The sequence below is a fragment of the Oncorhynchus keta genome, chromosome 21 (assembly GCF_023373465.1).
Source record: "Oncorhynchus keta strain PuntledgeMale-10-30-2019 chromosome 21, Oket_V2, whole genome shotgun sequence".
NCBI classification, from domain to species: Eukaryota; Metazoa; Chordata; class Actinopteri; order Salmoniformes; family Salmonidae; genus Oncorhynchus; species Oncorhynchus keta.
The window spans coordinates 46874619-46899412 of record NC_068441.1 but is presented as its reverse complement, the minus strand read 5'-3'; the positions used below and the strand labels follow the sequence as shown (position 1 = coordinate 46899412).

Below are 24794 nucleotides of genomic sequence, written 5' to 3'. Positions count from 1 at the left end.
ATGATTGGACCAGTGTTTCCTAATCCCGTCACATGGTTTTAAAAAACTGAAGGAAAAAAACTCCTGGCCTTTCATCCTGGAGGGCTGAACACCCTGTCAAACAGCACCAACCTTATACTTGTTCATATTCATAATATTTAGACTAGATTAGGAAGGGGATTTCCTCTTCACAGACACAGAGACAACAACTGATAGACAATACAACTCACAGGGCTGAGCTTGCTTTATGCATGTTGCAATCATGCAGTTCTATGCAATTCTAGGCCTTATTTTTTTTAAATGAGCTCATGTATGTCATCACTATTATGTTGATTGATTCATTCCAGTAAATCATTTGGGATTGAAAACGTATAGGCAGCCTAGCCAGCCCAATTTTGAATATAAACCAAATTTGATCACATTCACATTTTCTCCTGACACACAAATGGACTATAAATGCATAGGCTGTATGCATCTGCTCTTATTAGTAACCTACAGTTGATCAGACTGAAAATGTGTTGTGTTTTCATCCCATACAGAATGTCAGATCATGAGTTTTTGCTTGCGTTTTCATCTTTGTTAAATAAATACCTGAGGAGAGTGGAAAGCCTACTTGAGCGCACACGGAAAAAATGCCACGCATCAACCTCTTTTTAATCTAACTTTTAATGGATAATGCGATGGAAGCTATAAAATCATTCGTAATTGATTTCGACATCCCAGAAAAGAGAGTAGAAAAATCGATATGTTCAGCAAGTAAAGTTACGTGCAATTAATTACCTCTGCAAGCTCATTGTAGTTTCCCTTGTCGGCGGAACGTTCCCTCTCGTAGTGTCCTCTAAAAGCACATTCTTTCAGGCCCCCAAAAACGCAGTGGTGTTGATAAACCGCTTGAGAACATCCATGTTTCTTCAAACTTTCTCGTTGTGTCGCACAGTTTGAATATGCAGACCTCAGTCATGATCGATGCAGTTTTTACCCAAAAACTTGAATCAGATGTGGCCATTTATATGCTGCCTGCTGAACGATCAATGTTCTTCAGGTCGTTGTACCCCTCCTTCGCCCAAGGCTCAGCAAAGCAATTTTTGTATTTTTTTTATTTAACCTTTATTTTACTAGGCAAGTCAGTTAAGAACAAATTCTTATTTTCAATGACGGCCTAGGAACAGTGGTGTCATGGTCTTCCTCCTCTTCATCTGAAGAGGAGAGGCGAGAAGGATCAGAGGACCAATATGCTGCGTGGTATGTGTTCATAGTGTATTTTAATAAAGAGAACACTGAACACTGCAACACTATACAAGAGAGTAACAAAAACAATAAACCAGTGAGGACCGTGAAGCTACTAATGAGACCTGTGCTGAACACAAGCCACTAACATAGACAATCACCCACCAACAAACAGTGCAACCCAGGCTACCTAAGTATGATTCTCAGTCAGAGACAACTAATGACACCTGCCTCTGATTGAGAACCATACTAGGCCGAAACATAGAAATCCCCAAATCATAGAAAATCAAACATAGACTGCCCACCCAACTCACGCCCTGACCATACTAAATAAATACAAAACAAAGGAAATAAAGGTCAGAACGTGACAAGTGGGTTAACTGCCTGTTCAGGGGTAGAATGAAAGATTTGTACCTTGTCAGCTAGGGGATTTGAACTTGCAACCTTTCGGTTACTAGTCCAACGCTCTAACAACTAGGCTACCCTGCCACCCCAATAAAGGTGGGTTGATGAAAGACTTCTTGTTTAGCAGCTAACGTTATACTTTTGATACCAGTTGGTATTGAACGCATTCACCTTTTCATCCTTCTTCAGGAAACTGATCGCAGGCAGAGATCACCCCTCGCTTTTTAATTTGCACCGTGTATCCCAGAGAATGAACTGGGTTGTTGTTTAGTAGAACCCCCATAATGCTCTGTGGCACAATCCCAAAACAACTCACTCGGTTCATTCTCTGATCCAAATTCTATGATTGGATGGACAACATGTCAGTTTATACTGCAAACGTTTTGATTGGTTGGAGGACGTCCTCCGGAAGTGGTCATAATTACCATGGTTGTCTATGGAAAGGGGTGAGGCCTTCAAAAGTTTTTGTATTGAAGTCAATGTGGGCAGAGGAGGACTGAAGACAGCTGTCACCTGGCTACACCAAGGTGCTTCCTCAGATCGTGCTGTTGAAGTTACTGCCGACCTTCATTGCAAAACAGTGTATTTTAATCTATTATTTGGTGACATGTGAAAACCCTGAAAATATTTTTTACAGTTTCATCTAAAAAGGCAAACTCTTTTAATTACAAACATACATTTTGCTTCATGAGTGTATGTATATTTACAGATTCATTCATCTTTTATTTTGTATTTTAGTGGAACATGCAGCCAGATGCTTTGTATTTTAGTGGGATATACAGCCAGATGCTTTGGATTGTAGTGGGACATACAGCCAGATGCTTTGTATTTTAGTGGAACATGCAGCCAGATGCTTTGTATTTTAGTGGAACATGCAGCCAGATGCTTTGTATTTTAGTGGGACATGCAGCCAGATGCTTTGTATTTTAGTGGGACATACAGCCAGATGCTTTGTATTTTAGTGGGACATACAGCCAGATGCTTTGTATTTTAGTGGGACATACAGCCAGATGCTTTGTATTTTAGTGGGACATACAGCCAGATGCTTTGTATTTTAGTGGGACATACAGCCAGATGCTTTGTATTTTAGTGGGACATACAGCCAGATGCTTTGTATTTTAGTGGGACATACAGCCAGATGCTTTGTATTTTAGTGGGACATACAGCCAGATGCTTTGTATTTTAGTGGGACATACAGCCAGATGCTAACAGTGGCATAAGCCTGTTTGGAAATCTTTCTTTGAGTAACAGACTTGAATTCTGAAAGAACAATAAGTTAATCAGGATATTTAAGCAAATTATGCATTTTATTTTATTTGACTATTTAAAATGCATTAAGAAGCCACACCAGTCAACAATACATGCACCACAATTACAGAGGATTACATAGACAAAGTCAAGCCTTGTTCCCATTGTGGTCCATTATGAAGGAACAAGATTTCTGTGTACTTCTGCTGCCCACACTTGAATCATTTGACTTTTTGCAGATTATTGTTCAACAATTTGACTATCAACAGTAATAAACCACCATGCTATATAAAGTGATTTTATTAAATCTCAATGAAATGCACAATGTATCAACAACAACAAATATGTACTGGCCTTAGCCTTACTGTACTGGCCTTAGCCTTACTGTACTGGCCTTAGCCTTACTGTACTGGCCTTAGCCTTACTGTACTGGCCTTAGCCTTACTGTACTGGCCTTAGCCTTACTGTACTGGCCTTAGCCTTACTGTACTGGCCTTAGCCTTACACCCAAACATAGTGGTTGGAGGATATAATGGAATTAAACAGCATATAATTAAAGGACAGTGATTTGTGAACTTTTTCAGCCTGGGATCCTAATGACAAATTCTGTGTTTTCCTAGGACCCAAGCTTATGAACACATGCTATACGTAAATATCGGTACATTTAATTTCCCTTATGCCTAAAACAAATGCAATATAGACAAAAACAAATAACAATGAAATTAAATACCCATATAAATAGCCATTCATGTTTATTTTTCCGCATTAAAAACTCTCTTACATATCTGTCCTGGTTGGAAATGTTGCTGTTAAAATACAATACAACTCATTGATCACATCACACAGATGTATAACAGAACAACACACAGGAAGATGTACAGAAGGCCTGATCATTTTTCATCTGCACTGTTACTTAGGGTTGCACTATCAAAACGCCTGTAGAAAGTACAGTTGAAAAAAAGGTCTAGGATGGAACTGTTGCTGTTAAAATACAAGAAATCATTTTTATTCTGAACAGATGTAGACCAGAAAAAATACACAGTCCTAATGAGAGGTTTTCAACAATCATGTCTATTCTGGGATACGTTTTTGACTGTGCATGTGCAACCCTGAGGTCATACTCAGCATTGAGTCTGTTTCTGAGTTGAGGTATGTGGTGCCAAACTGGATCAGAACATCTACTGCTTTCTCAGTCAGGCAGGAAACCTCGTCCTGCTATCGATGTGCAACCCAGAACTGTGTTTGCCTCAAAAAGCATCTTGCTTCAATCAGTTTATTCCAGTTAAGAATAAAAATGATTACTTGTATTTTAACAGCAACAGTTCCAACCTAAACTTGTTTTCAACAATAATTTATACAGTGGATGTACAGTAGGCCTGATCATTTTTAATCTTCATAGTGAAACTCGGCATTGTAAGCAATAATGTATTTATACTGAATGTAAGTGTCATTTTAACACCTCAAAGAAGAGGATTTCACTTCAGGTACCGAGACCCAAAAGTGCAGTTTACCGTGACATCGAGACTCGAAGAGTGTACCGAGACCCAAAAGTGCAGTTTACCGTGACCCATTGAAGAAAGTCAAGTTCAGTCTTGGTGCCAGGCTGCGTGAAACGGGAGAGATGTTCGTTGTGCCCGACTGCCACCACAATATGAGAATCAGAGAGCAAAAAAACACCATGGAATTAGTGGTTGGGATTCCCACAGACTTCCAGAGAGTATGCTACCTGGATAATGGTAAAATAAATACCTTTGATGTCATTTGCTGGTTTAACTGTTGACATAGGTTAATGAGAACTGGGGAGATGTTGTTGATTAATTGATTAGATATGTATTCATAGATTTGTATTGGGTTCAATGAAGTTAGAATCACGGACCTTATAAATCTCAAACGTAGGCTAGCAGTGACAGGCCCGTCATGGTGAACATTTTATTGAGGGTGTTTTCCAGTCAGACTAATTATCTAATGATATGCTTCTCTGACCAAAAAGAATGGGAGAAACTCCCCAAATAAAGGTGTGCCAAGCTTGTAGCATGATACCCAATGATAATCGAGGCTGTAATTCCTGCCAAAGGTGCTTCAACAATGTACTCAGGAAAGGGTCTGGTCCTTTAACGAGAAGAATGCGAGGAACTCCCCAAATACAGGTGTGCCAACCTTGTAGCGTCATACCCAAGGAGACTCGAGGCTGTAATTGCTACCAAAGGTGCTTCAGCAAGGTACTGACTAAAGGGTCTGAATACTGATGGAAATGTGATATTTCCATTTTTTATTACAAGCAAAAATGTAAAAAATACAGTTTTTGCTTTGTTGTTATGGGGTATTGTGTGTGGATTGATGAGGGAAAAAAGTATTTAATCAATTTTAGAATAAGGCTGTACCGTAACAAAACGTGTACAAAGTCAAGGGGTCTGAATCCTTTCTGAATGCACTGTTTACGACGACACCACTATTCACTGTAATAACATCGTCCCTGGAACTACTGCCACCCTGATGATCTGGCCTTATGATGGATGGTCTGAGCTTGTGATCGCTGCAGCTACTGGGGATGTATTCAAGGTGATGTGGCATGAAAGAAGAACCTAGAATAGTCTACAGCAGTCCTACACAGAGACTCTCTATGTCTCAGGTCATTATTGATCATAGTAAATCATCCACCTCCTTATTTGATCTAATGTGGCTAGCCTGTAATTACTGCACATCTAAACAGCATCTCACAGCTGTTATTACAAACTGTAGACCTTATTTACTTCACTCTTCCCTTTTTTTAGGATGAACATTTCCATCGACTTTTCACACATATAAATTATCTTTATTTCATGTAGCTCAAGAGTGTGATGTCCAAACCAGCACCGCCACGTTCCTCCCATCTCAGTGCTATGGGTTCTATGAGTGGATCTCCTTCCTGGCTCTCTCACCGTCTCTTCTCTGCTCTGTTCATCAGTGCCCACCGTGGACACATGCCCGCTGTCCGCTTCCTGCTCCAACAAGGTACCCACCACCGTAGAGGCAAAACATCTGGATATCACCGGCACACTGGAAAAACCTTGTATCTCACTTGGGGTGATTTTGATAAATATTATTTTGACATAAATTAAATGTAGACATCCCTCTCAGAGGCATGATGCCCATATGGGGCACAGGGGCAGGTGCCCCCTCAGATATTTAACAAATAAACATGTAATACTCTCTGTTATACTACTAGCCACTTAGCAATTTTATGAAGTTGGCTTTAGCTAGCACAGATAGGTTCCCGATCTCCCAGCTTTCAAGAAGCCAATTCAGCCTATCAACCAAGTAAGAGTAGCTAGCTTGTGTAACTATCTTAGCTGGCATGCCTGCTGGCAAGGTTGGTAGACTTCAGAAAAGCAAGCAGTAATAAAAAAAATATTAATATAATTCATATAAATAATTCTAAATTGCCTAGTGAACTTCAATTAATGTATAGCAATAGGTCTGTTATTATTTTTAATTCCTGGCAATTTAACTTTTTGGAGATACAGGGTTTTCCCGGTACGCTGACAACACCTGGGTCATGTTAATTAGGCGGAAAATGAACGGAAAACGTTTCAAGCCAGTCCCTCCTTGTTTCAGACTGGTTTCTTTCTTCCTGCCAAACAAATGTGACCCTGTTATCTCTGTCGGGACCCATGTTAAGGGCCAGACACCCCCGGGGCGCAGGGCCCTCCACGTGGCCGCCACCGAGGGCCAGTTGCAGTCCATCCAGGAGCTACTGGTGCCCCACACCAACTGGAGGACGCTGAGGGCATGACAGCTCTGAGAACCGCCATGCGCTCTTCCACTGGCAGGAGCGTGCGCAGGGCGTGCGCCTCAAGCCTCACCTGGATGAGACAGAGCTGTTCGCCCACCAGAAACATGACTCCCAGCTACGCACCTGGCACCGCGGTGCCCACGCTTAGAGATACATGGCCCACCTGGTGCGCTGTAGCTGTGGGGTGGAGGGCAGGGTGGAAGTGAGGCAGAACACGGCCATGAGGGCCCAGGCAAGGAGGGCGTGGATGGGGGATGCGTGACCAGAGCTGCATTTCAAGAACATGGCAGATGGCCAAGAGCCTGGTCCTGGAGAGCCATGTACGCAGGATTTTATTCCAGCACAGCACCAACACACCAGTTCCTAACTACTCTGGATTGAATCGTATGAGCAGTCGGATCATTTGAATCAGATGTGTTAGTGTTGGGTTGGAACAAAAGCCTGCTAACAGACAATGTTTCCCCCTTGTTCATTTAGTCAGAAGTTTGCCTACCTCTCCTACGTCGGACGTTGAATAAGTGCTTTCGCAATGGTCCCGAGCAGGAAAACTCCCTTCATGAAATTATCAAGAAGCAGAAAAGTAGATGAACTGACATTTATAATCAAGATAAACCAGTGAAAAAAATGTGCAGCTAAAAGTTGTAATCACATTAGTCAGAAATGGGGAAATAAGATGTCTTGAGCAACCTGGATGATAGAATGTGACACTGCTTATTGGTGAATAAAAGTAGAAACCAGAGAGATGAGAACAAAGTACCTTTAATGTTTAAAGTACCTTTAAAAAAAGTTTTTAAAAAGTTTAACGTACCTTTGAAGTTTAAATGATTGTAGTTGTGAACTGTTCTATCCAACAAATGTATTGCCGTTGCACCATGGCACATTCAGTGCCTTCGGAAAGTATTCAGACCCCTTTACTTTTTTTCACAGCCTTTTTCTAAAATGTATTAAATAATTTTTATCCACATCAATCTACACACAATACTTAATAATGACAAAGCAACTTTTTGCAAATGTATTAAAAAAAACAGATTCCTTATCTACAGTACACAGTTATTCAGACTCTTTGCTATGAGACTCAAAATTGAGCTCAGGTGCATCCTGTTTCCATTGATCATCCTTCAGATGTTTTTACAACTTGATTGGAGTCCCCCTGTGGTAAATTCAATTGGACATGATTTGGAAAGGCAGACACCTGTTTATATAAAGTTGACAGTGCATGTCAGAGCAAAAACCAAGCTATGAGGTAGAACGAATTGTCCGTAGAACTCGGAGACAGGATTGTGTCGAGGCACAGATCTGGGAAAGGCTACCAAAACATTTCTGCAGCATAGAATGTCCCCAAGAACACAGTGGCCTGCATTATTCTTAAATGGAAGAAGTTTGGAACCACCAAGACTCTTCCTAGAGCTGGCCAACCGGACAAATTGTGCAATCGGGGGAGAAGGGCCTTGGTCAGGCAGGTGACCAAGAAGCCGATGGTCACTCTGACACAGCTCCAGAGTTCCTCTGTGGAGATGGGTGAACCTTCCAGAAGGACAACCATCTCTGCAGCATTCCACCAATCAGGCCTTAATGATACAGTGGCCAGACAAAAGCCACTCCTCAGTAAAATGCTCATGACAGCCCGCTTGTAGTTTTCCAAAAGGCACCGAAAGGACTCTGACCATGACAAACAAGATTCTCTGGTCTAATGAAACCAAGATTGAACTCTTTGGCCTGAATGCCAAGCGTCACATCTGGAAGAAAACAGGCACCATCCCTAAGCATGGTGGTGGCAGCATCATGCTGTGGGGGATGTTTTTCAGCGGTAGGGACTGGGAGACTAGTCAGGATCGAGGCAAAGATGAACGGATTAAAGTATGGAGAGATCCTTTATGAAAACCTGGTCCAGAGCGCTCAGGACCTCAGACTGGGGGCGAATGTTCACCTTCCAACAGGACAACGACCCTAAGCACAGTCAAGACAACGCAGGAGTGGCTTCAAGACAGGTCTCTGAATGTCCTTGAGTGTCCCAGCCACAGCCCAGACTTGAACCTGGTCAAACATCTCTGGAGAGACCTGAAAATAGATGTGCAGCGACGCTCCCCATCCAACTTGACAGAGCTTGAGAGGATCTGCAGAGAAGAATGGGAGAAACTCCCCAAATACAGTTGTGCCAAGCTTGTAGCGTCATACACAAGAAGACTCAAAGCTGTAATCACTGTGAAAGGTGCTTCAACAAAGTACTGAGTAAATTGCTAAATACTTATGTAAATGTGATATTTCAGTTTTTATTTATTTATACATTTGCCCCCCCAAAAAATGTTTAACTGTTTTTGCTTTGTCACTATGTGGCATTGCTTGTAGATTGATGAGGGGGAAAACAATTGAATCCATTTGAGATTTAAGGCTGTAACGTAACAGAATGTGGAAAAAGTCAAGGGGTCTAAATGCTTTCCGAATGCACTGTATACAGGGGACTGAGACTAGTATTCATCTATGATGTGTCATTTGCCCTGTGTAGAAATCAAGATGTATATAGATTTCAATAGTGTCTATTTCTGATAGTCACAATACTCTTGCATACATGTTAATATATTCTGCATGTCAATACATTGTACTTTAAAAAATGTTTTGTGTGTTTTTATTTTATATGACATGCAACGTTGAGGAAGAGAATCCAAGCAAGCATTTCACTGTACTGTTTACACCTGTTGTATTCTGGGCAACTGACAGATACACTGATTGGATCTGAAATAGATGCCACTTTGGCAAATACGAGGTCTAAATGTCCATTTGAGCCAGAATCATTGAAGGGGAATGACATTAAGGTCTGAAAGGCATGAAGATTATGATCACTTGCTCAAACATTTTAAATAGCTATTTTCACCTATACACAGGGGAGGAACAAGAAAGACCAGACTACTGCAATTATTTGTGTTTCGGTTATCAGTAAATACAAATCCCCTCCCCAATGGGGCAACCTCAGAGCAGGCTCAAATTGTGTGACTGCTCAAGTCTCTTAGCCTGGGCAATAGCGTAACCCTTAATATCAATCCCAAATGTACGATGACTGTATCCTGTTTTCTATCAGTGAACTGTGGGATAACCACCTTTGAGCCTCAAGATGACACTCATGATAGTTATAGTCACTGGTGCTGGTTCACTGCCATGCTGATTGTCTGTGGTTAAAGGCACCACATGAGAGAAACACACACTGAACAATGTAATACAACTCAAACAGTCAAGAGGGTGCTAACTACAGCAGTTCAATCTCAACGCAGCGCATAAACTCACATTTCTGGTTTAACGTAGATGCTGATGTGGTGATGATGACTATCTAATGACACATTTTCCTTAAAGTAAAAAAAGGTGTGTACATTTGTAACTGTGTGAAATTTGAGACATTCTTATGACACGGGTAGGGCTCCTTTTAAAAGCCCTGGCATCCTTTCATTACTAACAGTACTGCAGTACTACAACAAGCAACTGAATCTACTTACCAACACAACCACATGAGAGACAGCTTCAATGGGTTTTGGTAAGTCAACTAACACTGCTCGTTGCAAGATTTTTCAGATGCTGAAAAATGTGGATATTGCATTGTCAAGGTAACCTATGTCATGTTTAGTGACAGAGGGTAATATAGTACAGTGAATGGGTAATTGGGTAACTTGACTTGTAGAATGGAATATTTTCTGACAAAGGAAGATCATCCTTGTTGGTGTTTGTTCTTCTGTTAAATTAATATGATTTCTGACTGCTTTTATTATTCATGAGTCATTAAAGAAAATATGAAAAGTTGGCCTGTAATGTAATGCATAGATCAGGTATTCCCAAATTGGGGTACGCCAAAAAAAAAAATGTGATTCACATAAAAAAGAAAAAAATACTAAAAAATAACATTTTCAAACAGTACATTTATGTTTTCCAAAGGTGCTATTCATTTGGGTGAGGTTTTTTTCTTGGCTAAGTAGCCTCGTTTCACTGCCAAAAATAAAATTAAACCATCTAGTGTTCAGCGAAATAACAACACAATGTCAAATACAGGCAGCCTTGTCAAATAATTAACATCCAATCACATTAACTGTTACTCTCTCGCGGGAAACCTTCACTCTTGTGCAGACATTTAGAAACAAAACATGACCATTTGAAAAATAAGCCACAGGAGTTTTTTTGAGTAGTTAGACATGTATAAAAGCAACAGATACGATGAATAAGAAGAGGCTAGAAGCGTTTTGTGTATGCACCAATTTGTAAGTCGCTCTGGATAAGAGCGTCTGCTAAATGACTTAAATGTAAATGTAAATGTAAATGTTTTATATGGCGAGCTACCAAGTGGCTAGGACAGGCTAGCCCCATACTATTGTGTAGGACTTAATTCTTCCTGCTTCCGCGGATATGGCTGGGACAATGCTGGGGGAAAAAGCCCAAAAAACTATACAGACAATCACTTTATCAAACAATACTGTTTCACAACGCATCAGTGACATGGCAGGAGATGTTTTGAAACAATTACTGCTTCGCATACAAGCCAGTGAATTCAATGCGTTACAGCTGGATGAGTCAACAGATGTAGCGGGCCTGGCACAGCTCCTGGTATATGTCTGTTACAGCTGGATGAGTCAACAGATGTAGCGGGCCTGGCACAGCTCCTGGTAGTCTGTTATGGATGAGTCAACAGATGGCCCTGGCACAGCTCCTGGTATATGTCTGTTACAGCTGGATGAGTCAACAGATGTAGCGGGCCTGGCACAGCTCCTGGTATATGTCTGTTACAGCTGGATGAGTCAACAGATGTAGCGGGCCTGGCACAGCTCCTGGTATATGTCTGTTACAGCTGGATGAGTCAACAGATGTAGCGGGCCTGGCACAGCTCCTGGTATATGTCTGTTACAGCTGGATGAGTCAACAGATGTAGCGGGCCTGGCACAGCTCCTGGTATATGTTCATTACGTTTATGGGAGTTCAATTAAGGAAGACATCCTCTTCTGCAAACCACTGGAAACCAGGACAACATGAGAGGAAATTGTTAACTGTGTTAAAGCAAGGCCCCTGAACTCTTGTGTATTTTTTGCATTATGCAATGATATGGGCAGCGACCATGTAACGCTTTTACAACATACAGAAGTGCGCTGGTTATCAAGGGGCAAAGTATCGACGTGTTTTTTTTAAGTTGAGAGACAAGCACTGCAAGATTTCTGGATAGGGCTGAGCTCAGAGTTTCTTGCCTTGGCAAATCGTGCTGTTAAGACACTGATGCCCTCTGCAACCACGTACCTATGTGAGAGTGGATTCTCGGCCCTCAGTAGCATGAAAACTAAATACAGGCACAGACTGTGTGTGGAAAATGATTTAAGACTGAGACTCTCCAATACAACCCAACATTGCAGAGTTATGTGCAGCCTTTCAAGCATACCCTTCTCATTAACCTGTGGTTAACCTGAGTTATTCACAAATTTTGATGAACAAATAAGGTTTTATATGTACAATGGCTAAATAAAGAGCACAATTATTGATAATTATTATATTATTATTTGAGCCCTAGTCCTATAAGAGCTCTTTGTCACTTCCCACGAGCTGGTTTGTGACAAAAACTCACACTCATTCTTATGTTTAATAAATGCATCATATAGTGTGTACGTGGCAGGCTTACAATGATGCCAAAAAACAACATTTGAGAGTGCGCTGCCCTTGGTGCTAGGGGGTAACAGATGGAGGTTGAATGTTTGAAAGGATACGGGAATATAAAAAGTTTGGCAACCACTGGCAAAGATAACACATAAGCAAACTAGAAAAATAGATGTTTCACTTGAATTATTGTCCTAGGTTCCTCATACCATTTCATACTGGCCCATCGTTGTCTTTTACATAGAGATCATATTACATTCTAATTCCTAAGTCTATGGTCTTTCGCCTATTTCTTTCTGCATATTTATTCTGCATTCTGCATGGTGAAAGGCTACAAGTGTTTTTTCTATGTGATCTAAACTAGCCCAACTGACAGTCTGTTTCTGCTATGTTGCTGTCAGGCAAAAATGTGACAAACAAACATTGGGCAAGACAACGTCAAACACAGAAACAGACACCCACACTAGAACAACAAAAAAAGTTAGATATTAATCAGGAAAAATTGAAAATCAGGATTTTGAGTAAGTGATAATTCAGTTTCAAATCTACATATATATTTATTTATTTATTTCTTGCAGACGTTGGTAAAATAGATCTCAACTGTGAGAAGAACAACACAGCCCACAACACCAATGACATCTCAGTGAACAGACTGATAGTCAGGAGAGGCCAGTCCTTCCTGGTCACCTTTGAACTCCATGACCCCTCAAGGCCCACAACAGACTTACTGGAGCTGACGGTGGAGACAGGTGAGCTATCTAGAATATAACATTTTATTTATCACTGCTATTTATTAGGTTAGTATTATTACATGCTGTAATAATGACATTAGGACAAATCCGTGTATACGTTGTACATACCTGAGTTGGGGTCAATTCAATCTAATCTAAAGACTGAATTGCACCACTGACAGGATTTGAGATACCTCCACTTGTACTGTACTCCTGACATCAAAGTTACGCTGTCAGAAAATATTGAATCTTATTGGACAAATACACAGTGTACAAAACATTAGGAACACCTGCTCTTTTCATGACACAGACTGAACAGGTGAATCCAGGTGAAAGCTATGATCCCTAATTTAATCCACTTCAATCAGTGTAGATGAAAGGGAGGAGACGGGTTAAACAAGGATTTTTAAACCGTGAGACAACTGAGACATGGATTGCGTATGTGTGCCATTCAGAGGGTGAATCGGCAAGACAATAGATTTATGTGCCTTTGAACAGGGTATGGTAGTAGGTGCCAAGCGCCCCGGTTTGAGTGCGTCAAGAACTGCAGTGCTGCTGGGTTTTTCACACTAAACAGTTTCCCATGTGTATCAAGAATGGTTCACCACCCAAAAGACATCCAGCCTACGTGACACAACAGTGAGAAGCATTGGCATTAACATGGACCAGAATCCCTGAGGAACCATGTAGTGTTCATACCCCGACGAATTGAGGCTGGTCTGAGGGCAAATGGGGACAACTCAATATTAGGAAGGTGTTCCTAATTTTTTGAACTCCCAGTGTATAGTACATCACTGTTTCTGAAAGTTTTCATCAATTTAATTCCTACTGAACACAACCCACAACATTCTCCCTTCTCCATCCAGGACCCCAGCCTTCAGAGGCATTGGGGACCAGGTCAGTGTTCGGGCTACCTGAGGGCTGTGGGAAGGGTTCCTCCTGGAAGGTCAAGGTTCACCAGGGCTCAGTGCTCCCGGCGGGTTCAATCACCCTGGACATCACCAGCCCAGCAGATGCCCCAGTGGGAGAGTACAGCCTGTCTGTAAAGACCAGCGCCAACACCTCAGTGGGCAGCAGTCTGGGAAAGCTCCTTCTGCTGTTTAATCCCTGGTGCCAAGGTAAAGACAATTCAATTCAAAACAACTTCATTATCCCACATGGGGCATTCTGGGACATATAATGAAGTATAAAGCATAAAGTATAAAGCAAAAAAATGTAAGTAGAACTGTGATAAATTAATCTTTTTAATCACATAAAGGACAACAAATGTGGTGAATGCATCAATACAGCCATGGTAACACACAGTCATTATTTGATACAGTATCCAGAGGTTGTCAAATGCTGCATTCCTGAATGTTCTTATCAGTTTAACAGCTGGACATGGCTAACTTTACAGAGATTGTTGTAACCCATGTCTCTGTATGGGTTGGAAAGACGCCTCATAACTGTTTTGGGACATAATAGAACACAGATACAAACAATGGGCCACAACATCCAGAGCCACATTATATGAATGACAGTCTGTGGTTATGAATGCGGTTCTCTAATATCAAAATGGTTGCATTGCTGTTGAAACCATGTGATGAGTTCATTGGTAGCACAGCCTATTAGCACAGCTTGGTAACACAGCCTGGTGGCACAGCTTGGTAGCACTGCCTTGCAGTACACCCTGGCAGCACAGCTTGGAAGCACACCCAGGTAGAACATCTTGGTAGCACAGCCTTGCAGCACAGTTTGGTATCACAGCCTGGTAGCACAGCTTGGTAGCACAGCCTTGCAGCACAGCTTGGTAGCACAGTCTGGTAGCACAGCCTATTAGTACAGCTTGGTAGCACAGCTTAGTAACACATCTTGCTAACAGCTTGGTAGCACAGCCTATTAGCACAGCTTGGTAGCACATCTTATTATAAAGGCTTGGCAGCACAGCTTGGTAGCACAGCGTGGTAACACATCCTGGAAACAGCCTGCTAACATCCTGATAATACAGTCTGGTAATATCCTGGTTACACAGCTTGGTAACTCTACATTCTAGCATGGGAGACAGTGGTCATAACACAGTAACAGCATGATAACATGTTAAAGATACTCGCAATTAAAACATTGTCTAGACACCCTTTCATTTAATAATAACAAATAACAGTGTATTTTTTATTTATCCTTTATTTAACCATTCAAGTCAGTGGAACAAATTCTTATAATTGATGTTTTAAAACGTCTGTATTTTGTTGCGGGCTGTAGAGGACTGGGTGCATCTACCTGAGGAGGAGGAGAGGCAGGAGTATGTGATGAGAGAACAAGGCCTGGTGTACAAAGGTTCTGACAAATACATCAGCTCTATGGCGTGGAACTTCGGACAGGTACACAGAACAAACAAAGCAGTATTGTACCGTTGAAAAGTACTAGCTAGCTGCTCATAACATATAGGGCTTGTTTCCTGGATACAGATTAAATATATTCCTCAACTAAAAAAATGATTTTTACTCCGGAGAAGTCCAGGACTAATCTGTTGTCCAGGAAACCGACCAAGTGTCACACAATATCTTTGTCTTAGTCTACATGATTGACTAGAGTCCTGTGTGGCTCCATTGGTAAAGCATCTGTTAAGTGACTAAATTGTAAGTTAGTATAGACAAGACATTTTAGAAATTGTTGTAGGTTGCTAGCTAACCTGCCCTAATGTATTGTTTCTCCAGTTTGAAGACGATATAGTGGACATTTGCCTGAAGCTTCTTGACGTGAATCCTAAGTGTCTGAGTGACCCCGCCAAGGACTTCTCTGCTCGTTGCAACCCCATCTATGTCAGTAGGGTGGTCAGTGCCATGGTAAGATTGGAGATCTGACCCACACTACATAACAGTGACAACATTATTGAACCCCACTAGTAACAGTAAACAGGTTTCCATCCAACCTTTTTATGCAAGTAAAGTACATGTCAGATAAAACATTTTATGACATTTCATGAAAGTGCTGATGGAAAATGTGTCAGTCAACTTTACGAAGGTTGACACAGACTACATTACACACATGTTCATTAAATACAATAGATGGCCATAATCACCCCCAGACACACCTTCTAATTTGATGGGTCATGTAATAATCTGGCCGAAGTGGAGACTTTTGTTTAGACATGTAGCTAGCTAGGTAGCTTGCTAAACAATGCACTAGTATAACCCCAACTCAAACTACTACCAATACAAACATTGTCATAGCTGTAGAATGAATCTGCAGGTAGCTAAAGCTAACAAAATAGGTTCAATGTTAGCTAGCTAAAAATAGGGTATAATTAGCAATGCAAATGGTATTCTGATTTGAATAAATTTACTATGCAGATCATATACATAGCGTTGCTAGCGAGCCAGCATGCTAACGTTTAGTAGCTAACTAACAGAACGCTTTAACTTGCAACGACAACAACTTTATTACAAAATTAGAAAACTTTTTCTGGGAAATGTAGCTAGACTCTTACCCATATATATGGATGAATGCCTCACGGCAGACCCGAGACATTTAACTCGGTTATGTTTTTAGCTACATCTTGTTTGGCCAGATTTGTGTCAAGTCACTCCAGTTCACACTGACGGTGGCGTATGCAGTAAGTAGCCCATCACTTTTCCTACTGACTTGTCGATAGCGCCTGATAAATTCAGGACATCAATGTTGTTGAGATTTGTAGTTCTCAAAGGCTAACATTATATGTATCAAAAACGGCGCAGTAGAAATGACTGTCAACACATTCTGAACAGCTCATGTCATAGACAGAAGACCAATCCAAGCTTAGCGTGAAGGTTCCTGACTTTTTCCATGGCTAAACCAACTGGGCTCGTAAATTAACAATTGTATTCGTATTTATGGATGGAATACAAGTATCTAATTAAGGCATATGAAAGTTCACATGTTCTAAAAGTAATTTCTGCCCCAAAAAAACGTATTTTGATCAAACAAATTATGTTTACGTTAAAATGCTGCTCCTGTGAAGTAGTGACGTGCGACATGCACCAAGTTTCCTGAAACGAGTCACAATGAATTTAACAGCAAAGTTTTTTTTTTTTTATCTCATCACACACATATTATTACGCCTCTTATCTGAAAGAAAAGTCAATTTAATGGAGACACATCACTGGTGGGAAAATGCGCCCATATTGTTTTTATGCTTTTATGATTAAAAAAAAAGTGCATTAATATCTGTCGCCAATTGGATGGAAAGCCTAGCTAATGCCAACATTATTGATTTAACATTGACAATATTATTGACCCCCACTAGTAACAGTGACAACATTATTGAACAGCACTAGTAACAGTGACATTAATGAACCCTACTAGTAACAGTGACAACATTATTGAACCAAAGTAGTCAGTGACAACATTATTGAACCCCACTAGTAATAATATAAAATAATATAATAATAAGTGACATTAATGAACCCTACTAGTAACAGTGACATTAATGAACCCCACTAGTAACAGTGACATTAATGAACCCCATTAGTAACAGTGACATTAATGAACCCTATTAGTAACATTGACAACATTATTGAACCAAAGTAGTCAGTGACAACATTATTGAACCCCACTAGTAACAGTGCCATTAATGAACCCTACTAGTAACAGTGACATTAATGAACCCTACTAGTAACAGTGACATTAATGAACCCCACTAGTAACAGTGACATTAATGAACCCCACTAGTAACAGTGACATTAATGAACCCTACTAGTAACAGTGACATTAATGAACCCTACTAGTAACAGTGACATTAATGAACCCTACTAGTAACAGTGACATTAATGAACCCCACTAGTAACAGTGACATTAATGAACCCTACTAGTAACAGTGACATTAATGAACCCTACTAGTAACAGTGACATTAATGAACCCTACTAGTAACAGTGACATTAATGAACCCTACTAGTAACAGTGACATTAATGAACCCTACTAGTAACATTGACAACATTATTGAACCAAAGTAGTCAGTGACAAGATTATTGAACCCCACTAGTAACAGTGCCATTAATGAACCCTACTAGTAACAGTGACATTAATGAACCCCACTAGTAACAGTGACATTAATGAACCCTACTAGTAACAGTGCCATTAACAAACCCCACTAGTAACAGTGACAACATTATTGAACCAAAGTAGTCAGTGACAACATTATTGAACCCCACTAGTAACAGTGACATTAATGAACCCTACTAGTAACAGTGACATTAATGAACCCTACTAGTAACAGTGACATTAATGAACCCCACTAGTAACAGTGACATTAATGAACCCCACTAGTAACAGTGACATTAATGAACCCTACTAGTAACATTGACAACATTATTGAACCAAAGTAGTCAGTGACAACATTATTGAACCCCACTAGTAACAGTGCCATTAACAAACCCCACTAGTAACAGTGACAACATTATTGAACCAAAGTAATCAGTGACAACATTAATGAACCCCACTAGTAACTGTGACAACATTATTGAACCCCACTAGTAACAGTGACAACATTATTGAACCCCACTAGTATCAGTGACATTAATGAACCCCACTAGTAACAGTGACATTAATGAACCCCACTAGTAACAGTGACAACATTATTGAACCAAAGTAGTGAGTGACAACATTAATGAACCCCACTAGTAAACGTGACAGCATTATTGAACCCCACTAGTAACAGTGACAACATTATTGAACCCCACTAGTAACAGTGACAACATTATTGAACCCCACTAGTAACAGTGACAACATTATTGAACCCCACTAGTAGCCGTGACAACATTATTGAAGAGGTTGGAGTAGCCAGGCGGAAGGCATGGCCAGCCGTTGAGAAGTGCTTATTGGAAGTTTTCGATAATCATGGATTTATCGGTGGAGACCGTGTTTCCAGCCTCAGTGCAGTGGGCAGCTGAGGAGGTGCTCTTGTTCTCCATGGACTTCACAGTGTCCCAGAACTTTGGAGTTGGAGCTACAGGATGCAAACTCTGCCTGAAGACATTCTAGCTTCTGGACTGACTGCGTGTATTGGTTCCTGGACTTCCTGAACAGTTGCATATCACGGGGCTATTCGATGCCATTGCAGTCCGCCACAGGATGTTTTTGTGCTGGACGAGGGCAGTCAGGTCTGGAAATGAACCAAGGGCTGTATCTGTTCTTGGTTCTGCATTTTTGAACGGAGCATGCTTATCTAAAATGGTGAGGAAGTTACTTTTAAGAATGACCAGGCATCCTCAACTGACGGGATGAGGTCAATGTCTCCAGGATACACGGGCTGTGGCCGATTAGGAAAGGCCTGCTCACAGAAGTGTTTTAGGAGCGTTTGACAGTGATGAGGGGGTGGTACTTTGATCTGGGGTTCGTGGCGGATAGCAGGCGATGAGGCAGTGATCGCTGAGATCCTGGCTGGAAGACAGCGGAGTATATTTGGAGGGCCAGTTGGTCAGGATGGCGTCTATGAGGGTGCCCTTGTTTATAGAGTTAGGGTTGTACCTGGTGGGTTCCTTGATGATTTGAGTGAGATTGAGGGCATCTAGCTTAGATTGTAGGGACTGCCGGGGTGTTAAGCATATCCCAGTTTAGGTCACCTAACAGAACAAACTCTGAAGCTAGATGGGGGCGATCAATTCACAAATGGTGTCCAGGGCGCAGCTGGGAGCTGACGGGGGTCGGTAGCAGGCGGCAACAGTGATAGACTTGTTTCTGGAGAGAGTAATTTTCAAAATTAGTAGTTCAAACTGTTTGGGTATGGACCTGGAAAGTATGACATTACTTTGCAGGCTATCTCTGCAGTAGACTGCGACTCCGCCCCCCTTTGGCAGTTCTATCTTGACGGAAGATGTTATAGTTGGGTATGGAAATCTCTGAATTTTTGGTGGCCTTCCTGAGCCAGGATTCAGACACGGCAAGGACATCAGGGTTAGCAGAGTGTGCTAAAGCAGTGAGTAAAACAAACTTAGGGAGGAGGCTTCTGATGTTGACATGCATAAAACCAAGACTTTTTCGATCACAGAAGTCAACAAATGAGGGTACCTGGGGGCATGCAGGGCCTGGGTTTACCTCCACATCACCCGCGGAACAGAGAAGGAGTAGTATGAGGGTGCGGCTAAAGGCTATCAAAACTGGTCGCCTAGAGCGTTGGGGGCAGAGATAAGAGGAGCAGGTTTCTGGGCATGGTAGAATATATTCAGGGCATAATGCGCAGACAGGGGTATGGTGGGTGCGGTACAGCGGAGGTAAGCCCAGGCACTGGTGATGATGAGAGAGGTTGCATCTCTGGACATGCTGGTTGTAATGGGTGAGGTCACCGCATGTGTGGGGGGTGGGACAAAGGAGGTAACAGGGGTATCCAGAGTGGATCTAGGGGCTCCATTGTGAACTAAAACAATGATAACTAACCTGAACAACAGTATACAAGGCATATTGACATTTGGGAGAGACATACAGCGAGGCATACAGTAATCACAGGTGTTGAATTGGGAAAGCTAGCTAAAAACAGTAGGCGAGGCTAATCAGCTAGCACAACAAACAGCAGGTAAAATGGCGTTGACTAGGCAACTGGGCCGACAGATAAACAAACAAGCAGAATGGGGTACCGTGATTAATGGACAGTCCAGCGTGCGTCAGCTATGTAGCCAAGAGATCAGTGTCCAGGGGGCAGCGGTGGATGGGCAGGGAAGCTGGGCTGGCGGTGTTATCCAGATTTTTTTTTTTTTTTTTTTTTTTTTTTTTTTTTTAAACTAACAATGACTAAATAGCTTGTAGCTAGTTAGCTGGGTGGACAATTATAAATATCTAGCTGTCTGGATAGATTGTAAACTCTCCTTCCAGACTCACATTAAGCATCTCCAATTCAAAAGTAAATCTAGAATCAGCTTCCTATTTCGCAACAAAGCCTCTTTCACTCATAATGCCAAACATACCCTCGTAAAACTGACTATCTTGCCGATCCTTGTCTTCGGCGATGTCATTTACAAAATAGCCTCCAACACTCTACTTAGCAAATTGGATGCAGTCTATCACAGTGCAATCCATTTTGTCACCAAAGCCCCATATACTACCCACCATTGTGATCTGTATGCTCTCGTTAGCTGGTCCTCACTGCATATTCATTGCCAAACCCACTGGCTCCAGATCATCTATAACTGTTTGCTAGGTAAAGCTCCTCCTTATCTCAGCTCACTGGTCAACATAGCAACACCCACCCGTAGCACATGCTCCAGCAGGATATTTCACTGGTCATCCCCAAAACCAACACCTCCTGTGGCCGCCTTTCCTTCCTTCCAGTTCTCTGCTGCCAATGACTGGAACGAATTGCAAAAGTTGGAGACTTATATTTCCCTCACTAACTTTAAGCGTTAGCTGTCAGAGCAGCTTACCGATCGCTGCAGCTGTACACAGCCCATCTGTAAATAGCCCATCCAACCAACTACTTACCTTATCTTTCTGTTCTTTTTCACACCAGTATTTTTACTTGCACATTCTATTCTGCACATATATCACTCCAGTGTAAATTGCTGAATTGTAATTACTTCGCCACTATAGGCCTATTTTTTGCCTTACCTCCTTACAGGTATACAGATTGTTCCATTGTGTTATTGACTGTACTTTTGTTCATCCCATGTGTAACTCTGTGTTGTTTTTGTCTCACTGGCCAGGTTGCAGTTTTACCTGGTTAAATAAAGGTGAAATAAATCAAATGAACATTTTTTTTTAAATTCTACTGAAATACGAAGTGTCCGGCTGTATGATGTCCCTGTAAAATACAAAATAAAAGTGGTAAAGGATAAATTAATCTGTAAATATTCATGCACTCATGAAGCAAAATGTTTGTTTGTCAAATATTTGTCTTGCAGTAATGTAATATATCTGCTGTTAAAATGATATAGAGCATGTGTGTACATAAGAGGGAAGAACACACACTTCAGTAACATTCAACAAAGTCCCAGTCCATTGAGCTCAGGGTCAGAGAAAAGACCCCCAGTCCTCTTCACACACCTCTTCGTTTTCATTCACCTCATACACACGTACCCACACTGCCACTCATCGTCTAGCTGGACCCTTGAATCAGAGCTTTGATCTTCTGTAGGTTGTGATTCACAGCAATGTCCAAAAACTGCACCCAGTTCAGGTCTGCTTCTAAACACACGTGACTGGCCCTGAGGAGGAAGGAGGAGGAGAAGAGAGAGGGAGAGGGCTGTGGACCAGTATAGGAAGGAGAAGAGAGGGAGAGGGCTGTGGACCAGTATAGGAAGGAGAAGAGAGGGAGAGGGCTGTGTACCAGTATAGGAAGGAGAAGAGAGGGAGAGGGCTGTGGACCAGTATAGGAAGGAGAAGAGAGGGAGAGGGCTGTGGACCAGTATAGGAAGGAGAAGAGAGGGAGAGGGCTGTGGACCAGTATAGGAAGGAGAAGAGATGGAGAGGGCTGTGGACCAGTATAGGAAGGAGAAGAGAGGGAGAGGGCTGTGGACCAGCATAGGAAGGAGAAGAGAGGGAGAGGGCTGTGGACCAGTATAGGAAGGAGAAGAGAGGGAGAGGGCTGTGTACCAGTATAGGAAGGAGAAGAGAGGGAGAGGGCTGTGGACCAGTATAGGAAGGAGAAGAGAGGGAGAGGGCTGTGTACCAGTATAGGAAGGAGAAGAGAGGGACAGGGCTGTGGACCAGTATAGGAAGGAGAAGAGAGGGAGAGGGCTGTGGACCAGTATAGGAAGGAGAAGAGAGGGAGAGGGCTGTGGACCAGTATAGGAAGGAGAAGAGAGGGAGAGGGCTGTGGACCAGTATAGGAAGGAGAAGAGAGGGAGAGGGCTGTGTACCAGTATAGGAAGGAGAAGAGAGCGACAGGGCTGTGGACCAGTATAGGAAGGAGAAGAGAGGGAGAGGGCTGTGGACCAGTATAGGAACACCTGTCGACAACTTCCAGTGAAATTGGAGGGTGCGCAATTCAAATAAATAATCATAAAAATTATAGATATTAAACATTTAGCTACATACAAGTGTCTTATATCGGTTAAAAGCTTAAATTATTGTACATCTATCTGATTTACAATATGTTTTACAGCAAAAGCATGCCATGCGATTGTTTGAGGACGGCGCCCCACATCAACATATTCCACCGGCACAGGCTTCATAAAATCACAAATAGCAATTAAATATTCACTTACTTTTTAAAAATCTTCTTCTGATTTGCATTCCAAAGGGTCCCAACTACTACATGTAGTGTCGTTTTGTTAGATAAAATCCTTCTTTATATCCCAAAAAGTCAGTTTAGTTGGTGCCATCGGTTTGAGTAATCCACTCGTTCAACACGCAGAGAAAGGAATCCAAAAAGCTATCGCTAAACTATGTTAAAACAAGTCAAAATACGTTTCTATCTAATCCTCAGGTACCCTAAAATGTAATTAAACTATAATATTTCATAAGGAAAGAATTATGTTCAATAGGAAAATGATATTAGCAGGCGCGCGCACAGACTGCTTTCCAACTCCCAGTACGAAAACTAATTTTTCTTCCTCATTTAGGAGGAAACAAGCCTGAAACTTTGAACAAAGACTTTTGACATCTAGTGGAAGCCATAGGAAATGCAATCTGGGAGCTGGATTTGAATATGCCCCTATATCTTCCATTGTAAGAGCATGTGCTCTCAAAAAAAAAGGAATTCCGGTTGGTATTTCTTTGGATTTTCTCCTAACATATCGATTGTGTCATACATTAATTTAACATTTTTACAAACGCCAAAGTGTTTTCTATCCAATGGTTCCAATTATATGCATATCCTGGCTTCTGGGCCTGAGTAAGAGGCAGTTTACTTTGGGCATGTCAGCCAGGTGGAAATTCAGAAATACGTATCACATGGTAAATCTACCGTGGATTTTAAATGTGGATGTCTGACCTACTTGACCTGTGTACTGAGTTCACATGGTTGTCATAGAACCAATCTCTCTTTCTCAATAACAACATGTTTAGTTTACAGGTACTCTTGTTAATCTTATTTCATTTGTCTCCACTTCTTTTGATACTTTTGATACCTTGCGTCACTAATAAATGATAATTTGTTGTCCAGGGGTTTTGTAATGATGAATAATGGTAACTTTGGGGAAACATGATGAGGGTGTTTCCACCAATTCGGTGCCTTTTGAGATGCGTAACTTTTGGTTTCACCCAATTTTAGCATTCTGTCATAACGAACTCATTTTCCCATTCATTTAGATACCAGCTGGCCGGCTGAGTCTCCCTTTTATGTAGATACCAGCTGGCCGGGTGAGTGTCCCATTCATTTAGATCGGGGCCAGTCTTTCTCATTCATCTAGGATCGAGGCCTCCAGATTTCTCCCAATAGAGGGCGCACTTGCCACCAGACTGTGATGTCATGCACAATTTTAGTATTCCACTTGGAGGGGCCTTCCAATGATCACAGGGTTTCATCCAGGTCAGCAGGGTGGATCAGCCAATGAATGATGCTCCTGAGCAGGATGGCATATGACAATAAATCACTAACATTGGGCCCGTATCCTCAGTATCTCGGCGTAGGAGTGCTGAACTAGAACCTGTTTTGCCTTTTAGATCGTAATAAGATTATATGGACAGATCCTAGATTAGCACTCCTACTCTGAGACAGTTTGAGACAGTTTGTGGATTCAGGTCCTGGCCCCATATCTGTTTGTGCTCTTGTCTACTCCATCAAGCCAAACACAACAATGAATGACAGGTCACTCAGGTTAACATGGCGCTCCATGCTGTCACAAAAGCAGTTGCCCTCTTGGTTTTATTTACTCTGCTCTCCCAATGTATATAGAAGTATTGTTGGACTTCTTTGTGGAGTGAAGATATCAGAGA

General features: G+C 41.6%; 1 protein-coding gene across 5 annotated transcripts in view; it reads left to right on the top strand.

Annotated features, from left to right (window-relative positions):
- Positions 1-10086: 10086 nt before the first annotated feature.
- The window catches only part of tgm8 (transglutaminase 8), a 41684-nt gene continuing 26976 nt past the window's right edge, over positions 10087-24794 (top strand). The window contains exons 1-5 of one of the 5 annotated variants that reach the window (XM_052474052.1): positions 10127-10151; positions 12820-12990; positions 13839-14090; positions 15211-15329; positions 15666-15794. In XM_052474052.1, coding sequence (XP_052330012.1) covers positions 10142-10151; positions 12820-12990; positions 13839-14090; positions 15211-15329; positions 15666-15794 — 681 coding nt within the window. In that variant the 5' untranslated portion in view covers positions 10127-10141. Of the gene's footprint in view, positions 10152-12819; positions 12991-13838; positions 14091-15210; positions 15330-15665; positions 15795-24794 lie in introns of all 5 variants that reach the window. The other 4 variants (XM_052474051.1, XM_052474050.1, XM_052474049.1 and 1 more) reach the window with 4 other exon arrangements.